Source organism: Pogona vitticeps, chromosome 8, assembly GCF_051106095.1.
Source record: "Pogona vitticeps strain Pit_001003342236 chromosome 8, PviZW2.1, whole genome shotgun sequence".
Taxonomy (NCBI): Eukaryota; Metazoa; Chordata; class Lepidosauria; order Squamata; family Agamidae; genus Pogona; species Pogona vitticeps.
In genome coordinates, this window is record NC_135790.1 from 2,516,605 (window position 1) to 2,525,823 (window position 9,219).

The following is a 9,219-nucleotide window of genomic DNA, read 5'->3' on the forward strand; positions in this document are numbered from 1 at the left end:
AATCTGGAGCGAGATAAGAGTCAGAAATCTCTACAGCACCTTTGCTGTGACTCAGAGGGATCGCATGCTGGTGGAGGGAGACCTTCCCTTAAGGGTACAGAACGAGGGAAGGAAAGCAATTATAACGTCAGCGCTCTTTCTTCCTGCTGCGCTGAATCTGAGGATGGGTGGGGTGAAAGCCCCCTGAGGGACCTTTGAGATATAACCTCTTTCCTTCTTACCACCACTTACCTGACAGGCTGATTGTAAAGTTAAAATGGCCCATGTGCCACATCTGTCTTAAGCATCTCCGAAGAAGAATGGGGATAAACCTGCGATGGGTTAATATTTAGTCCTCAGGTCTCCTTGGTTTTCTCATCCCTGGCATTAACTTCAGAGGCATCTGCCTTGTTCCCTGTTGTTTGCTAAACGCATGTTCATCAGCTGCCTGTTTCTCTGTATTGTGGCCAGTTAGCACCGGATCAAGTTCAGCATCGTCAGCATTAGAGTCTCTGTTATGATCTTCCATTACTTAGGACCTTTTTAAAAGATGTGAATTTTTGCACCCTTACAACCGGAGTGCACAGAGTTTGCTCCACATTTTCTTTTAATAAGTCCATCCTTTTTTAAAAAAGGGTGTGTGTGTGTGTGTGCTAAATACACATTTATTAGTCCCAGCTAGAGGAAACCAACTGCATGAAGAGGGCTTCCACAAATGTTGACTTAGCACAATAGCATTGATTCAGTGAGTCTGCTATAACTGTGACTCAGAAATGGACCTGCCTTTTAGGTCAAGCATTTCTCATCATAGACACTCAAATAAAGATCAATGGGATGTTAGTTTTAACTAGAGGTGTGAATCTTTGTGTTTTCGGACTGCAACTTCCAGAATTGCCCAGGCATGAGTCCTGAGAGTTTCCGTCCAAAACCACAAATCTGTATGTTTCTAGCTTGAACCCTGCCAGAAGGACACCTTTTTCTGGTTTGAGAGAAGGGGAGGATCTTAAGCCAGGGCAGAAAGGAGAAAAGGACAGGGTGCCGTTTCAGTTGCAGAGATTTTGAATTTTGGCAAAAATTCCTCTAGCTGTGCAACAGAAGTGCAAAGATTCATAGATCACAATTAGCTTCAAGTTCCGCAGAGTAGACCAGCCCTTTTTCTCTTCATTAACTGGCACTTACAGTCTCAGGGATTCACTCTGAGACATTTGAAGTTGAAAAAACGGAAGCTATTTCCTTTACTTACGGTTCTGAACAGATCAAACAGCAAACTAACAAAACATGGCTGCCTGAAGCTACAGGTGTCCACAGATTTGCTGTTTCCAACAGAGGGTGAGGGAAGTGAAGCAGAGAGCCAGGGAAGGAATGATTGGCTGGTGCTAGATCGATTGACAGTCACCTCAGCCCAGAAAGGTCCCTCCCCACCACACCTACTAGAGGTAGCATGCGAGGTTGGGGGGGAAAGAAAAGAAAAACACCTCCGAGCATTTCTGGATCATCCTTTTCTGTGTCTAGTTTCAGAGGCACGTTCCCCATCTCACGTGAGTAATCTCAACCGCTCGGCATCCCTCTGCTACCACGAGCGCTCCGATTCCCTCTCTTCCACCTTCAGCGGAAGCAACAACCAGCTCAGTGCCAACGTCAGCTCGCAGTACGTTGCGGATTTCAGCGTCCGAGCCCTCACGGACCTGCAGTACATCAAGGTAAGGCTCGGGTGGCAGGATTGGACTCCATCAGACGACGAAGGGTGGGCAGGGCCCTTGGCCACATGGAGTCACCCTCTAAACTAAAAACACATCTGCTGAGCTTTGAAACCTTACTGCAAAAGCTAGCATTTTAGTGGCAGTTTTTTTTTCAACACAAAAGCTCCAAAAATAGTATTTTATTGTAATATAGCACTTTTCAGATCTGAGGGCAAGGGTCAGTGGTACCTTTATGGAACCACTAGAAAAGTGATGAGCGTACGCTCGCTTTCGCCCCTGCACAAAACGTCATCAGGCAGGAATACCACAAAGATGGTGCAGAAAAAAAAAACATTTTAAAAATTCCCTAAAATTGCGATCTATATGTCAGGTTCCTATGTTAAAAGTAAGTGAGGGGTACAGGCTTAGGCCAGAGGTATGTGTTTCACACAGATAATGAAGGGATATGTCTTTGTGTGCATTGTGAAAGCTAAGTTTATTCTGGGGAAGAGTTTTACTTCTGACTCTTACCTAAAATGATTGTCTTGTTTGTGGCAGGAATCGTTTTGTATGGAAATTTACCAGTGTTAGACACCTTGCTCTTGAGTCTGAGATGTTTTTACTCTCTACAAACACAGATTATATTCCTGCATGCAGAATTTGGCCTTTGGAGAGTCTCGGCCATGTTTACAATGCATGCTTCTCGTCCTTAATTTGAAAACATGTGAAGAGCAAGGGGATTTGACAGGGCAGCACAGGGACTAAAGATGATATTTAGCGATCAGAGGTCAGGCTGCCAGCAATTTCTCCCCCACCCCATAGTTAGGAGGAACAGAATGAATTGTGTAAAGTAGGAGTGTGCTTGTAAAGCTGTGCATTCGACGTTTATATACACAGGGTGGAATTTTATTTTTCCTAGTGCAGAATTGGGATTTTTTTTTTTTAAAAAAAAGCAGAAGTACTTCCACATCAGCTGCCCCCAACTGTGCAGCCTCAAGAAGTGTTGGACTACAACTCCTAGCAGTCAGCTGGGGGCTTATGGGAGTTGCAGTCCATCGTACTCAGAGGATGCCAACTTGGAAGACGGCTGTTCTCCACACCGGGCATGGCCGTTCAGGATCAACAGCTCTCTCTCTCTTCTTCCTCTGCCCCGCAGATCACGCGCCTCCAGTACCAAAACGGTCTCATGGCTTCCCGGCTCGAGAGCTGCCCCCAGTCTCCAGACAGCGGCCCCCCAAGGCTGGAGATCTCTTTGTTGGAAAAGAGGGACGCCCCCATTTTAAACAACGAGACGACCAGCCTGATGAACGAGAAGAACTGCCAGCAGCACAGATTGAACCACAGCCCTTCCGACAGTGTGGTCTGACCCTGGTCCCCAGGCGACCGAGCCCTGCCCGGCTCGCCTTCCCTTCTCTTCCCTTCCAAAGACACGTCAGTGCCCACAAAAGGATAACCATCCTGCGTCTACAAACCTCAGGTAGCAGCGGCAGCGCGGAGGGAGAAACGTCCCTCCCAACGCATCCTGGTGATGTTTCTCTTGAAGCCTCCCGCCCGGGGTCTGACCCTCTGTTTCCCGACACCGGGACAGATTTTTTTTGTGATCCATTCAGGTCCGCGGCTGGATCCTGGAAGCAGGGCGCTCCACTGCCGAATCCTAGGAAACCGTTTCTGGCGAAAGGGAATCCCAGTCGCTGGTATCAAAGTCGGCTTTGGTTCTCAGAGTCCCCTCAGGTCCGCGTTGCGGCTGGGATCTAGAAAAAGAGGAGGATATTTAAAGGGAGTTTCCTTGCTGCTGTTTTTCTATGATGGCTTTTTTTTTGGTCTTTTTTTAATTTAAAAGAGAGAGAGAGAGAGAAATGGAGATGAAGCCACGATATGTCTCAGGCCGGTGTGAAAGGGAACGATCCCATTCTGGAAGTTGGCCTGATTCTGGATTTATCTTCCCCCACCACCACCTTTCTTCCTACTGAAGTTATTTGGGCCTCGTTTTCCTTCCCTCCATTCCAGCGGTACTTAGGCACAAAGGATGCACAGACCGATGGCCATTGGCGGTCAAAAGCTAAGCGGCCCTTTTTATCCATTGATAAGACAGGAACTCTTGTTCCCACCTCAGGGACTTATGAATCTTCTTTGTTTTCTGGGGATGTATTGTACAACTTTGCTTTTCAACAAGTCCTCTTGCACCCTGGCCAGGAGACGAGGTTCTGGCAAGCTCAGAGGAACTAAGATTTCAAACGTTTTAGGAACTGGTCATCTCCTCTGTCTTCAGAAGGACTTTCGTGTCTTGGGAGGTCCGTCTTCCAGCTTTGTGCTTTGTGGTTCCAGGCGAGTGTCTCATCTTGAGGACTCCCGACAAGAGCACATGAAATAATAACAGACAGCATCCCTAGGAGTCACGTATTGGAATTGCTTCATTTCACGTAGCAGGTGGCTGGTTTCCTACCTTTTTTTTATTATGAACCTCCCTGCAAGTAGAAAACTAGCACATCAAGGAGAAGACTGGGCTAGAATTTTTCTTCCTGTAAGGAGGCATGTTTTTACTGTTTATTGTTTTTTTTTAACCTGGGGAACATTCAGAAACTTTATATTTCCACATTCAGTCCCAAACGGTACTGTCCGTTCTGCGAGATCATTCTGCCACGTAAGTTGGGTCAAGAAAACAACTGCTAAGAAAAAAATATTTAATTAATAAAGAATGAATTAGTCAATCCCCAGACTTTTGGTTTTAAGGTATCATGTACTCCTGCATGATCTGTCTGTTGACCATCACAGAACCAGTTGGGAGTTACAGTAGTATGATAGCTTTTGCGCTCACAAAGCTAAGAACGGAGGCAACATGTAGACCTGAAATCCAAGAGCAGAATCTGTGTTTAGTGGATGATATCCCAGATACAGATGTTTTAAACAGTGTTTGGGAATGATATGATTTGGGACAGTTGGCAAAAAAAGAGAAGAGAGAGAGAGATCTCGTATGTATATCTCGTAGCACTTTAAAGACCAACAGATTTATTTCAGAGTCAACTTCATCAGACACATGGAACTGGCACTTGTGCTTTTTCCTCTACAACCCCTCTGGCAGGTTCTGGGAGTTATAGTCTTGGGTGGGTGGGGTGGAAGTATCTGTTTCCATCGCTGTTTTTGGAGGAGACTGAAATTTAATTGCAGTAATCCTATGTATGCGTCGTTTCATGCCTGTTAAGCCGGATTTCGCTCCGACTAGGTGCAAACTGCCTTCGTTGGCCGACGGGGGGGGGGGGGGAGAGATGATTGTTGGGCTCAGCAATTTATTCAATAAGGAAAATGCAAGGCTTGAGAAAATGACTTATAGGGAGCTGTGGGTTCCAGAATTGAATGGTCTCAATGGCCAGGTTGGCCAGGGGATTCTGGGCTTTGTAGTTCAAGACCGCAAGATCTACAAGATGCCACCTCAAGAAGGCACCGTTCTCTTCTTGGGAAGTTACCTTGAGTTGATCTGTGTTGAGTGGGGTCGATGCAAGACGCTTCCGCAGGAGGGGCAAAGGGGTCAAAAGTCATACGACCCTCTCTCTCATCATAAAACGAATTCAACTGCAGCCTTTTCCATGGCTGCTCGTTCACCTTGCCCTAGAAGGGCCTGGTCACCCCTTTCCCTCGTCTCCTTGCAGTTCTTTGGGAACACGGCAGCCGACGAAAGCAACCAGACAAAGCTTCCCATCTGATTCCCATTCCTATTCATCCAGCCCAGGCGTGTGGGTGCTGGTGGCCTTCCAGTGGTTATGGTACCGTCCCTTCCCATGATCTGTCACCGTGTGCTGCAGCGACTCAGGGCCCTACAGCAAAATGTGGGGGGTTACAAGTTGCCGTCCCCTCCTGATCTTCTACACCGAAGTAGCATTTTAAGAGTAAACGGCAAAACATCCTTGTTACACGGGGTTGATTCTGATCTGATTCAAGCATGCAAATGGGGAAGTCAGAATACTGGGCTTTGGGTAGGCTGCTGAAGGTTGCAAAACATGGGTAGGCAGCTATTTGTCCTTCAACCAAACAACATTTTCAGAGGCTGAAAAACACCTGTTTTTCCTTGCATGGTGACTGCCAGCATCCCCTAGCCAACCATGGGGATAGAGAAGTACTTTAGCTCCCCATGGGCCAAATCCAAGTACCAATCTAATAAGAATAATGTGCCGTCAAGTCAGTTCTGTCTTATGGGGACCCTTTTCAGGGTTTTCTAGGTAGAGAATACTCAGAAGTGGTTTCCCTTTCCCTTCCTCTAGGGGGCGTCCTGGGACTGTGTGCAGCTGGCCCAAGGCCACCCAGGCTGGCTCTACTCACAGGAGGCACAAGTGGGGAATCGAACTCCCAACTTCTGGCTGTGCAGCCAGAGACTTAAACCATCAATCTATACCTAGGCTAATACAAAACTCTAGGGTTGGCCAAAAAGATTATACAAGGACCTGGTCAAAGGCAACCCCCAGCTAATCAATTGTTTTAAAGGCAAGGAGCCTATAAGATAAGAGAAGCCCTACGGTGTAGTTGAAAGAGGGCATGTAAACTCAGCAGAGTTGGTGGCAAGGATAAACCACTCCTCAAGCATTTGTGTATTTCAAAGTCCCTGTTAAGGCCGCCGTAAGCGAGAAGCAACTCAATAGCACGTCACGACAGCATCCTTTATTAGCTGTAGTAGACAAGATTTAAAGAAAATAATTTTATTTGCTGTTGTTTTTCTGTGGATCCTTTTGGGGGAAAGATGTTTTGGCTCACACAGTTAGCTGCCAACTGAAGTAGAGACGGCAGTGAAATTCTGCACTGGCCATACCCTACGCCTGTGGATTCCAAAATTAATGAATTTCTCTTGAGTTTCAGTGAGCCTGACTCCTTAATGGGAAGTGTTTATGATGATACTGTAATCTGCAATTTGACACTCACTCTTTAAAGAATAAATAGAGGGGATGTGATCTGCTTTTTCCACTGCCATCGAAATGATGATGCCTATATGGAGATGCTTCTCTGTTTAAATTATATCATGGGGTGGAGAGGAGCAGCACAAATTATTTTTATTTCCATTACAAGGATTTGTTCCAGCCGAGCCACTTCCAACATGGCAGTATTTCTCAAGGGACAAGATTCTTTAAAAAGAGAGAGAGAAACAGACAGACAGATTATGTAGAACAGCATCTCCTTTTCATCCTCCTCCCGATGTCTCAAGCCAGATTCTGGGAGGGTGATAAATATGGGAGGCTGTTATCAAAGGCGTAGTCCTATCAGCCCACGACGTTTTAATTTCTGAATCGGAAAATTTAAATGGCACTTCCTTCTCCATTAGAATATTTTTTAAAAAATTATAACTTACTGCTCTGAATCATGCTCCAAAATCTGCTACCTCCTTAACGTAGGCATTATGGCAGGAAATAGATAATCACAGGTGAGCCCTTTTTTCATGTTTGAACTGAGTGGGAGGCGGATGTTCAAACGATGCAGCCTTCTGCCGTCCCTTCAGAAGTACAAAACCGGGGTTGAAATGGCCGTGGTCTTATATCGAGAACTGATTTTGAATTCAAACTGAGCCAGATTTTCCTTTTAATGAGTCACATGTTCTGATCCGTTTGTTCCCCATCCAAGAAAAAAAAAAGAGACGGAGGGTTGCCAACTTTTCAGCCAGCCCGTGTGGTGGTGCTTTTAGCAGCACTGTCTTTGGAGGATGCTATGATCTTGTGTCTGCACATCAGGGTGCCGGGAAAGACACAGATTTGACGGGTTTCTCCTTTGGCCCCTCTTCTTCTTCAGCTGCGCAAGCAGAGATGGGAGATGGTTCTTTCTTTTGGCCTCCAACTGCTATGCTGACTCTGAGATTCTGGAAGCCAGAGTCCCAAAAAATTATAATCTCCATTTCCAGTTGGTAGCCCAGATTCCTAACAAGTGGCCAGTTCAGGCAGGTTACCAAATCCCAGTTCAACCTAGAAGGCACCTTTTGAGCCAGCTCCGATAGGTCCTGCTTGCCAGAGAGCATGATGAAATCCCAGCCTAGCTAGCTTTCTAAAAGTGGTCAGAGATCCTGCAGAGAGAAGGTGACAGAACATCTGGGGCATGATGCCAGTGCAGATGGGCGATACCATTCTTTGAATCCTCTCCTAAGCTTTATAAAATCAACAAGCGAAATTGGAAACCTAGCACTCAGGAGAAAACTCAGGTCGACCATCCATTTCCAGATTTTCTTCCATTTCATTCCTTCCGACATGTCTAGATTCAGGCCAGTAACTTCCTCCATCTTTCGTTTTTGCCAAGGCAGATTTGACTCTGAACTTGTGAGTCTGTTTTACATCGCAGTCGGGAACATTTCAACCCTGCAGATGTTTTGGACGTCGGCCCCCAGAAGCTCCAGGGGGAGGTGGGACTCATAGCCCAAAACATCTGCCAGACCACAGGGTCCCCAGACCCAGTTTGTAGCAATATTTGATTCTGGAAATCCAAGGCAGGGGAAATGCCAGTCTTCCAATTGCTCTGTGAATTTTTTTAAAATTTCCAAAACGGATTATTTGGGAGGCGAAGATGTGTCTACAATGATCAGAAGTAAGAGCTGAACCCTAAAGAAGGCTGACCACCAAAGAATGGATGCTTTTGAATTGTGGTGCTGGAAGAGACTCTTGAGAGTCCCCTGGACTGCCAGGAGAACAAACCTATATGTTCTGAAGGAAATCAACCCTGAGTGTTCACTGCAAGGACAGATCCTGAAGCTGAGGCTCCCATACTTTGGCCATCTCATGACAAGAGAAGACTCCCTGGAAAAGACCCTGATGTTGGGAAAGAGTGAAGGCAGGAGGAGAAGGGGACGGCTGAGGACGAGATGGTTGGACAGGGTCACCGAAGCGACCAACATGACTTTGACCAAACTCCAGGAGGCAGTGGAAGACAGGAGGGCCTGGCGTGCTCTGGTCCACGGGGTCACGAAGAGTCGGACACGACTTAACGACTAAACAACAAAGGAAAGGTTTTTTTGTGTTTTTTTGGTCTGTTGCAAGCAGGGGGAATCCTTGGGGTTTTGCTTCCTTGTTTCTTTTTTTGTAATTATTGTTATTCCTAAGGAAAGCACAGTGGTTTCTCAACATTTACCCCTTTGTGGGTAAGATGATGTAATTTATTGTCTTTCTGTTCTGATTTTAAAATACAAACACTAAACTGAAGATCTCTTAGCTCCCGTCCGGGAGATATGCTTTTAAAAAATGAAATAAATAATAATACCAAATCAAAATGTGGTGGAAAATGTTGGTGATTCTCCGCTCTTCTCATTACATCATTAGCCTAGCTGTGATTCTAGAGAAATGTACTTGATTGTGCTGATCAGCAATGGACCAGTTTTCTCTAGGTTTGCTATTATACAGCCCTTGTGCCGTTAACAGAATCTGCGGCCATTTATATGTGATGCTGCTGATGGACAAGCTGCATGAAGTTCTGTTGGTTTCAGCCGGTGCTTTTGCTGTTAAAGACAGGCGAGGGATCCTTGATACCCAGCTGGCAAGCTGTTAAACCCCCATCCCAAAGCTGACATTGATGGCTGGTGTGCATGAACAGCTGAAGCAAATAGATC

The 9,219-nt window shown here is 46.0% G+C and overlaps 1 protein-coding gene across 2 annotated transcripts in view; it reads left to right on the plus strand.

Annotated features, from left to right (window-relative positions):
- The window catches only part of CNNM4 (cyclin and CBS domain divalent metal cation transport mediator 4), a 32,733-nt gene extending 28,367 nt beyond the window's left edge, over positions 1-4,366 (plus strand). For both annotated transcript variants that reach the window (XM_020780210.3, XM_020780211.3), the window contains 2 exons: positions 1,492-1,679; positions 2,815-4,366. In XM_020780210.3, coding sequence (XP_020635869.3) covers positions 1,492-1,679; positions 2,815-3,024 — 398 coding nt within the window. In that variant the 3' untranslated portion in view covers positions 3,025-4,366. The remainder of the gene's footprint in view (positions 1-1,491; positions 1,680-2,814) is intronic.
- Positions 4,367-9,219: the final 4,853 nt, after the last annotated feature.